Source organism: Nicotiana sylvestris, chromosome 2 (assembly GCF_000393655.2).
Source record: "Nicotiana sylvestris chromosome 2, ASM39365v2, whole genome shotgun sequence".
Taxonomy (NCBI): domain Eukaryota; kingdom Viridiplantae; phylum Streptophyta; class Magnoliopsida; order Solanales; family Solanaceae; genus Nicotiana; species Nicotiana sylvestris.
Window position 1 is genome coordinate 92,098,005 of NC_091058.1, and position 10,403 is coordinate 92,108,407.

At 40.3% G+C, this 10,403-nt stretch overlaps 1 protein-coding gene across 1 annotated transcript; it reads left to right on the forward strand.

Moving 5' to 3' along the window:
* The first annotated feature begins 8,237 nt into the window (after nucleotides 1-8,237).
* On the forward strand, nucleotides 8,238-10,201 carry LOC138885239 (uncharacterized). The gene is made up of 4 exons (XM_070166157.1): nucleotides 8,238-8,328; nucleotides 8,752-9,234; nucleotides 9,717-10,049; nucleotides 10,131-10,201. Exons 1-4 carry the CDS (start codon nucleotides 8,238-8,240, stop codon nucleotides 10,199-10,201), a joined length of 978 nt encoding a protein of 325 aa, XP_070022258.1.
* The last annotated feature ends 202 nt before the right edge of the window (nucleotides 10,202-10,403 follow it).

Sequence of the window (10,403 nt, forward strand, 5' to 3'; positions counted from 1 at the left end):
AGGTAAATTTTAACAACTTAACCTGGGATTGGAGGAACGAGATTGTTGCCTTTGCAAAATGGTATCGTTCCTGAAGACAAAAGGAAAGAACACGCGCTTCGAAAAAAGGCTGCTCGATATTGCTTAAAGCAAGGCAATCTTTATCGGAAAATGTTCGGTGGTCCCTTAGCAAGATGCCTCAGACCTTCTCAGACAGAATACGTGATGAGAGAAATACACAAGGGGCATTGTGGGAATCACGCAGGAGGAAGATCACTGGTAAGGACCCTAATCAGGGCAAGTTATTATTGGCCCAAAATGGAAGAAGAAGCGGAAAGTTTCATGGCTAAATGTGATAAATGCCAAAGGTACGGTAATAATATGCATAGACCTGCAGAGTTGCTACATCCAGTCACTGCACCGTGGCCGTTTATGAAATGGGAGATGGATATCGTGGGTCCACTACCACAAGAAAAAGGACAGGTAAAATTTTTGCTCGTACTCACTGACTATTTTACTAAATGGGTGGAAGTAGGAGCATTCAAACAGGTGCATGAAAAAGAAGTTAAATATTTCATTTGGCGGAAAATCATATGCCGATTTGGTGTACCAAAGGAAATCATATGCGACAATGGCCCTCAATTTATAAGCACACAAATCACAGAGTTCTTTCAAAGTTGGCAGATCAAAAGAATTACATCCACACCTTATCATCCGGTGGGTAATGGGCAAGCTGAGTCAACAAACAAAATCATTATCAACAATTTAAAGAAACGTTTAGAGGAGTCCAAAGGTAATTATCCAGAAGTGTTACCTGGTGTTTATGGGCATACCGCACAACAGCAAAAACAAGTACAGGAGAAACACCAATTCCATTGGTTTACGGAGTTGATACTTTAATTCCAGTTGAGATAGGAGAGCCAAGTACAAGATTTACGCAAGCGTCAGAAGAGTCTAATAACGAAGAAATGTGCATAAATCTTGATCTACTTGAAGGAAAAAGGGAAGCTGCACTGATAAGAATGGCAGCACAAAAGCAGGTCATAGAACGATACTACAACCGAAAAGCACACCTAAGATTCTTCAAAATTGGGGACTTCATGCTCAAAAAGGTTTTTCAATCTATGAAGGCAGCTAATGCAGGGAAATTAAGTCCAACATGGGAAGGACCCTATAGGATTCATGATATTGCAGGTAAAGGAGCATACGAGCTGGAAACAATGGATGGCAAGATACTACCTTCACATTGGAATGTTGTTCACCTGGAGAGATACTATTTCTAAGGAATACCCACGGTTAGGATCCGTATTTTAAAATTTAATTTTTGAATTGTTAAATTTTACTAACAATTTTAGATGATAGGCAAAGAGCTAGCCCGTACTAAATGATGAGTCACGACCTGCAAGGCACGTGGAATAAATTAAACTTCCCAGTTTATGGTTATAATTATTCTGATAGAAATTCAAACGGGTTAAGCAGTCATCATCTATAATCGCACCTCCGAGTCCCGTATGTTTTTCCTTATCAGGGAAAGGACCAAATGAGAGGAACAATCAAGTGTTCTAGGCTTCATACTTCAACGCTCAAACACTTGGGGGACTATACAATATACACAGGCATGTGTATAAAGAAGGCAAAGAAGATTGGAAAATAATCAAAGATCAAGGGTGAAAAGTTCACTCAATGAATGAGTCAAGTACATAGCACGAGCTAAGCCTAAAGAAAGACCTTACCATAGCTAGGGTAAAGGCAATGTACTGAAACGAGTTATAAATAAAAACCTCGTGTTTATTTTTCTTTTTTAAATCTGTTATAAGAAAAACAATTACGAGAAAGTTATAGATATAATTCAAATACATGTAAAGTGTTATTCAAAACTAGACAAAGTTCAAATAAAAACTTGTCAAAGTTATTTCAAGAAACACATGTATCCCTATTTCTTTTATCGTATATTAACACCGTTATTAAGTTGAGACGTCTTCTTCATTAAGTGTCGAATATAAAAGGGCCATCTTTTATAAAATTCATGATTAATTTAAGTATTTATGAAGTTAACAAAAGCATTTTTTGAAGAGTAAAAATGCAAGTTATTCAGTAAGTCCTTAGAAATAAAGGCAAGAATAAACAAAACAGAAGTCCAAATAGTAACGAAAAACTTCTTAATATTAAAAAGCTTAGACTAAGTATGAACATGGTCATAAACTGAAAATTGTTTATACATATTGCCCCATAAAAGGTCTGGGGACTTAAGTTTCCAAAACAAACCCTCAAATGAGACCAAGGATTTTAACCACAATTTTCCAAAAAGAAAAAAAAGAGACAAAGGAATTCAAACAACTTAAACTTGTCACTGAGAAGATAAAGGAACTGAAGCAGGTACATCAACAGCAGCGGGTTAAACTTGGCTTGAAGGAGTGGGGATACTCGTATCATCTTCAACATTTGTGGAAGCTTCGACCAGGGGAGAAGAAGAATCTTGGTTCTGCTGAGTTTTCTCAATAGTTTCATTGATCTTAGCTAACTCAGATTCCAAGTTAAAATTCTCTTGGCTAGCTTCAACAAGTGTATCACGGCGAGAATTCAAAAATGCCCAACTCACTTCAATGGCAGACTTATCTTCAAGGATCTCATAATCTCTTTCCCAGTCAGCAATTTTGTTCTTTAGCTTTTCATTTTCAGCCAAGGCAGATTCATAAGAAGATTGAAGAGAGGCGTGAGAATTTTCTAAGGAACAAACCTTATCAGAAGAAACCCAGAAGTCTTCTTGGGCTTGAGTCAAATTCTACACGAGTTCACCAACATAGGCTTCTTATGCATCCAAGAGAGCCTTTAACTCTCTAATATCTTCACTTGCCTTGGAAAGTTGCTCGGAAAAAAAAGTTTCAAGACAAGCCTTTTCTTTGTCTGCTTGACTGGAGGAAGCCTTTTCAGCTGCCAATTCCGAAGTCAAAGCCTGCACCTACTACTCCAAGGTACTTTTACTTTCTTCTAAGTACTCCACGTCGATCTGAAGACTTTCATACTGTTCCTTCCAATTATATGCCTCCAATTGGTAATAACGCACTAACTGCTCTGAGAGGTAACCCTTTTCATCATCTCCGTGCCGATGAGATTGGCCTAAAAAGGGGGAAAGGGAAGGAAATGAGAATCCCAAAGGTAGAAAAATGACAAAGTAAAAGTTAGAAAAAGGGAATACCTTTAAAGAACCATGCACATTGTCATTCATCAAAGTCAAAGAACTATGACTTTCTAGCTTGGCTCTCTCAACATGACCAATTAAAGGCTTTAGCCACACATATGCTTGACCCGATTTCCTTAAAAGGTTGCCCTCAGCGGGGACTTCAATAATCACTTGCCTCATAGCACCACTCCAACTTGAGGAGCCAGCCTCAACACGGTGAGCAGGTGGATGAGGAATTGTAGAAGGAGGAACAATATAAGTAGTAAAAACAACCTGGGGAGGAATGAAAGCAACTATAATCGGCAAAGTAGGAGTCATAGGAATGGGAGGAGAAAAAGAAGCCAAGGGAGCTTCATCAGAAACGGGACCTAAACTTTCACTACCAAACCCGTGGTCAAAAAGCTGCTCAACAGAATCATGAGCAGCAGCGGGAGCATCATCAACATCATCAGGGATCACTACCAGGGCTTCAATAGATTCGGTAAGAGGAATAGAATGGCGGGGGGATGCTTCTGCTTCATCATCGGAAATAATGTGTCTACGAGCCTGTGACCTTGTTACCAAGGAACCCACGTCGTCCTCTTCTTCGAAATCTTGGTCATCAACGGCTTTTCTTTTCGATGAAGAGCCCAGAATTATTTCTTGAGCCCTTTCCAAAGAGATACGAGAAGTCGCAACCGCCTCAGCAGTAACTCCTCGAATAGCAAATCCTGATAGAAAGAAGGATTGAGATAAGTTCGGGAAAAAACAATATGTAAAATAAAATAAAAGCTCTTAGCATGAGTTTTTACTTTCCAACCAAAACATTGGGAAAGGGTCTTCCAAGATCTACCATCCATTGGTGTAATACTCAACAGCCTTCCTACCCAATCACAGAAATTGGAAACATCTTCCACAACTCCCATGGTTGCTAGAAAAGAAAAGTAAAATTAGAAAAATAAACAAAATTGAAGAAAAAGGTACGAGAAAGTTAGAAGACTCACGTACAAAATTCCATTTCTCAAGGAAGGGAACGTTTTCATCACCCACTAAACCAACAGTGGGGGCAGCAACAAACTTGGCATACCAGCCACGGTCTTTGTCATCTTCAGGGCTAACTAGAACTCTTTTGCTCCTGGCTACTAGTGTAAAAACACCATTGCGAAAGAGTCTAGGGGAGTAAAGATGAATTAGATGTGGGAAAATAAAAGGCACACTGGATATGTTGGTCAAATGCCTCAAACAGGCAACAACCCTCCATATTATTGGGCCAATTTGACCTAAGCAAACATCAAAGAAACGACAAAACTCGAGAGTAACAAGATCAATAGCTGGTTTGAATCCTAATGTGAAAGGGTACGTATAGACAAAGGAAAAACCGGTTAAGTAAGAGGTAATTCTTTGATTCGGATTGGGAATAATGATAGGAAAGTCATGACTCCAATGGCAGTCTCTACGAACTAAAGAAATCAAACCTTCAGTGATTTGAGTGGGATAGATATCAGCACGATCTAAAGAAGATACTTGATTTCTAAGAGATTCTCTGTCATTATAGAAAGATAGTTCCGCAGGAACTATCTCCTCTACTAGAGGTTCACGAAGAGGTTCAGAAGATTTTTTACCTCTAGAAGAAGATCTGTGTGAAAGAGAACCTCTAGTTCTAAAAGAAGGGCCAGAACTAGGCGAAGGAAGAGAAGAACCACGCAAGGATAAAGATCCTAAATTACGAAGCCTACCTCCTCTTCTGTTCCTACTGAGGGCATTAGGGAAGTTATCAACTATGGGGACCCTTCTAGGGTTAGAGTTTGATGAAGACATGATAGTACGAGGAAGAAACAAACAGAGATTCAAGAAATGAATATTTTGAGAACTTTATGTGATAAAGACAAAGAAGAAAACTATATTTATACTGTGAAGCAACCGTCAAAGGAAAAAGTGCAATGATGGAAAAGTTGTAATGAGAACTGACGCTTCATGGTTAGTGAAGACGTGAAAAAGCCCTAAAAAGTGTTGCAAAGTTGCAGAACCAGTAAAAGGGGTGCCACGCGTGAAGAGCATTATGGAAGTGACAAATGAACCGTTGATTCTGCTATAGCATTAATGGTAACAAAAGTTCCCGTTTTAATGAATTCCACTTCCCAAATATTCAATTGATGAATAAATGGCAAGTGGGGGGGGGGCTATTGTGAGACCCCATGTGTTTTTTTCTCTTCTCTTACGTAATATACGTAACGTGGCATGATTATATTAGGTATATATGATTGGGTATAGCACATTGGGAGAATAAGACTAAAAATGTGTGGTAATATCAAGGAACTAACTAAAGTTTTAGGTCAAAGGAATCCTTTAAACAAAGGTTCGTGGTTAAAGAAATGGCTTGGATAGCAACCCGCGCGTTCGGAAGGTTTAAGTTAACTTGCACCTGTGGGATAAGACTAAGAGTGTATAATATGCTAAGAATAGTGTGTTATGAGGTATTATAATATCACACAGGTCACATGTTAAGTTTGGGAGTCAAGCAAGTTGCGAAATAAAGGTCGGCAAAGGTTATCGTAAATTTCTCTAATAATTTTTTTAAACTTTGGGTCAAATGTATCAGATCATTTATCCAAATATATAATGAGTTATTGGACCCACAACCTATCAAATTGAAGGTCTACAAGTCTAGTTCGCAACAAAAAAAATCTCACATCAAACGGACATTGGAGTAAAGTGTTATGACTGTTTTACCCCGGACTGTCCAGGCTGAAACCGGGTCGCGAACCGAGTCGGGTCAAACAAGTGGTATAAGTCGGCAAATCCGACTTGTAAGACCCCAAAACATTTTATTTTCGTCCCAAAACCGTGAGGGAGCTGAATAGAGGGTTCCATGGTGTTCTTGAGTGATTAAGGTACGTTTTTAACGATTTCTACCGTTAAAGTTTGTCCCCGTGCCTAGAAACTCAATCTCTATGCTTTGCAATCATTTCCTCCTTCTATTAGCTGTGTTTGGAGCTATTTTTGGAAGATAGGAATTTGTTGTTCTTGCTGGTTCTTCAGACTTTATACTTGATTTTCCAAGGTAAACATCCTGGGACTCTTATATGATTATTTTTACAAAGTTCTACGGACGTTTCGTCAAGTTGGGGCCATATGGCAAATCTGCCGATTTAAACTCAATTATGAACGGTTTATAAGTGCGTATAAGCTGCATATATATAGTGTTTGCGAAGCTTAGGATGTAAGGAACAACTTTCGTGAAGGAACTACATGCATTCAGACATTCGTTGGGAAGGTATGTTAAGGCTAAGCTCTGTCCTTCCTTTTTTGCACGAATTCTTGGAAATTCCTAAGATGTCAAATGTGATATTTTACTATTCTATTGCTAGAAAGACCTTCTGTGAAAGGCATTGGGATCGTAGTTGAAGTATTTTCATGATGCTATTAGGTTGATATTCCACTCGTTCGGTTAATTAGGGTATTCGACATATATATATGGCATTTTGTTGGTTTTCTTATCCATATGTCTATATATATGAATTCTTATTCGTCTTTGGGTTGGGTGACTAAACAAAATAAAGGCATGTAGTATTTACGATCAGTCCTTCTTCCTTATTAAAGCATATTTTAAAATCTCTAAAGTGACACATCGATTTCCAAAAATCTCAAATATAAATTTTACGTTAAACTATTAAAACACTTGATTTTTGATATACTTTCCTTTACTAATTATCAAGAAATCAGGTATAAGGACTAAGTGAAGCACCTTAAGCTTTTTATGAACATCTTTAGAGTTAAGTTATCTTCTAAAAGTCGAGTTAAGTTTTCAAGCTTATTTATTCAAAGAAAACATATGAATTTCCACGAGACAATTGTATGCGATACGAAGGTGATTATGAGATCATGAGGATAAGAGTACTTATGAGCCAAGATTGACTAAGTTCTTGTTATGGCCTATTATGTGCATTCAAAGTTCATATCATACATTGCATAATATGCATGGATTTCGAGCTATAATCGGAGGTAAGGGGCCTATTTACCCAAAAAACTATATATATTGTACAGATGGCCACAGGTTGGCCAATATGATACCGGTTAGCTATCGGGAGAGACCGCCATTGCTAGCATTTGGTTGGGTATGTCATGTATTTGTATCAATATATATGTATTCATGACATACGCTTACACGAGCATACCATGCATAATTGATTACTATGAGGTCGGATGTCGGTCATGGAGGCTATAAGAGTTTCAGTGTTAGGTGGTTTCACTATTATTTTTTTTACATCAGCTATGTATGATTCTACTTTCTGCCTTACATACCGGTACATTTTTATTCGTACTGATGTCCCGTTGCCTGGGGACGCTGCATTTTTGTTTCGTGCGTGCAGGTCCAGGTAGGGACTCTGATCGACTCCTCCGCTAAGATTTTGGGGTTCAGCTATGAGTTGGTAAGCTCCACCTCTTCCTGGAGCTTTCATAGGATGGTTACTTTTATGTATAGTTTGGGTATAGTTAGGGCCTTGTACCGACAATGCTTATGACACTCTTAGAGGCTATTGTGGATTCAGTATTCTGGGTTTCTTTTTGTAGCTTTTAGTCTCCAACCCATGGGCTTGGCATGTATATATATGTGTGTAGGCATGTATGTCTCCAATCGCGGCCTCGTCGGCCAGCTAGTACTTTATTATTTTGGCTCGTCTACCTTTGTTTATATGGCTTATTGTTATTCAGGTCATGACCTTAATGGTCCAGGCTTCGTATTTCAGATGTTGTGTTGCCCAATCTGTTGGGGCTCCAGTTTAGTTAGCTAGTATGTTTAGTGGCTAACTCGATCGAATACAGTATCGAGTGCCAGTCGTGCCTCCCCTAGTTTGGGGCGTGACAAACTTGGTATCAGAGCAGGTCGTGTCTCAGGGAGTCCACAAGCCGTGTCTAGTAGAGTTTTGCTTATGGGTGTATTGTGCACCACACTTATAATCAGGAGGCTATGAGGCATTTAGGAATGGTTATGTTTCTTTCAATCAATAGATCGTGCTATAGAGCGAAGTTATAAGAACATATGAAATCTAAATCGTGCTTTGTGTGTCTTATCTTACTAGCTACCTACGCTTAGGAGATGGCACATCGAGAGATAGGTATGAATCCGAGGGAAGGTACCAGTCGTTCCCCATCGGGTCAAAGGGATAGATTTCCCTTAGAGGCACACAGTGAGTCTCCAGTACCCCTAGTTTCAGCTTCCCCAGCACTTGTTGGAGCCCAGGGAGATGCAGTAGCCCCAGCCTCACCAGTGATATTAGTACTTGAGGCAGCTAGAGACACATGACCTCTAGCACCTGTTGTTCCGCCATCAGAGACTGGGGAGCAGGGGATGAGGGAGGCAGTTTAGTTGCTGACTAGGATGGTTTCTATTCATGAGCGACAGCTAGAGTCAGGAGCAGATGCCCGAAGAGATCGGACAGGAAGCTCGACGGTACGAGAGTTTCTTTACTTGTCCCCTCCATTATTTACAAGATCCAGTTCCACTGAAGATCCCCAAGACTTTATAGACCAAATGTATAGAGTATTGAGGATAATGCATGCCTCCGTCACCGAGGCTATGGAGTTGGCTTCTTTTTGACTACGTGATGTAGCCGTCCTATGGTATGAGGCATGTGAGAGATCTAGAGGACCTGATGCTCTGCCAGCAGAGTGGGAGGACTTCTCTGAGGCTTTTTTCGTCCATTATTTTCCACGGGAGGTTCGGGAGGCCCGTCTTGACCAGTTTCTTAGCCTGAAGCATGGGGATATGAGTGTGAGGGATTATAGCCATAAGTTTAATTCTTTGGCGAGGTATGCACCAGATATTGTACGTACCATGAGGGCTAGAGGTCATCATAATGTGGATGGTTTGGGGGGTCATCTGATTAGAGACTGTAGGGTAGCATCCCTATTGGATGATGTAGATATTTCCCGCATACAAGTTTTTGCTCAGACTACAGAGGACCTTTCCCGTCGGATTCGTGATACTCGTAGGGATAGGGAGCAGAGTAAGAGGGATCGTACTATGGGGTCTTATAGGGAGACACGGGGTGATTTCAAGCCCCCACTCCATCGATATCCACCTCGATCAGCAGGTAGTTTCCCACCATAGATGCAGGGCCAGCAGTTTGGTCGTTATATTCAGTCAGGATCGGGGTAGAGCTCAGGCCAGCCTGAGAGCCGTTAACAGGAGCGTTCCGCACAAATGAGACAGCCTATTCCTCCATGTACTCAGTGCGGTAAGCTGCACACCGGGCAGTGTAGACAAGGTTCGAGTGCATGTTATCATTATGGGCAGATAGGACATTTTATTATACGGTGCCCGAGGTTAGGCAGAGGTGTACTAGCTCAGCCTTCAGGATCCACATCAGCCTCTTCGCCCTCAGTCCGTACTCCCCGACCAGGTCCACAGTCTACTCAGGGACGTGGTAGGGGGAGAGGTGGAGGATACACCTCAGGTTCTAGTGGTGGCCAGAACTACTTTATGCACTCATAGGCCGACAGGATTCAGAGGCATCCCCAGATGTTGTCACAGGTATATTGACAATACATTCTCATGCCATTTATGCATTTATAGATCCCGGCTCTACATTTTCATATATTACTCCATTTATTGCTGGTAAGCTTGACATGAGATCTGAGTTGTTGCCACAGCCAATTGAGGTGTCTACGCCAGTTGGCGACTCTATTGTTGTTAATCATGTCTATCGAGGTTGTACAGTGTTAATTAATGACCGTCCAACTTCTGTTGATTTAGTGAAATTGGTTATGCTAGACTCCGATGTCATTATGGGTATAGATTGGATGGCAGCTTGTTATGCTAATATTGATTGTCGTGCAAAGTTGGTCCGATTTCATTTTCCGGGTGAGCCTGGCCTTGAATGGAAAAGTAATGCAGCCACGCCCAAAGGTAAGTTTATTTCATACCTTAGGGCTCGGAAGTTTATTGCTAAAGGCTGTATATACCATCTGGTTCATGTCCGGGATATAGATAAGGAGCCAGCGACTCTTCAATCGGTTCCTATGGTGAATGAATTCCCGACGGTATTTGTAAGCACGTGATTTTTGCTTTACGGACAATCGCTCCAAAAGAAAATAAAAATAGTGACAAATGGTTTCGCTGTACAATTTTTTCGATCTATCCGTGACATGTGTTTGTGGGTCTGTCCATTTTGCATCTAGTCATTATCAAACGAAAATAAAAAAAAAATATATATATATATATAAAGTATATGTGTCGTTAAAAGAAAATTCAAAAATATGA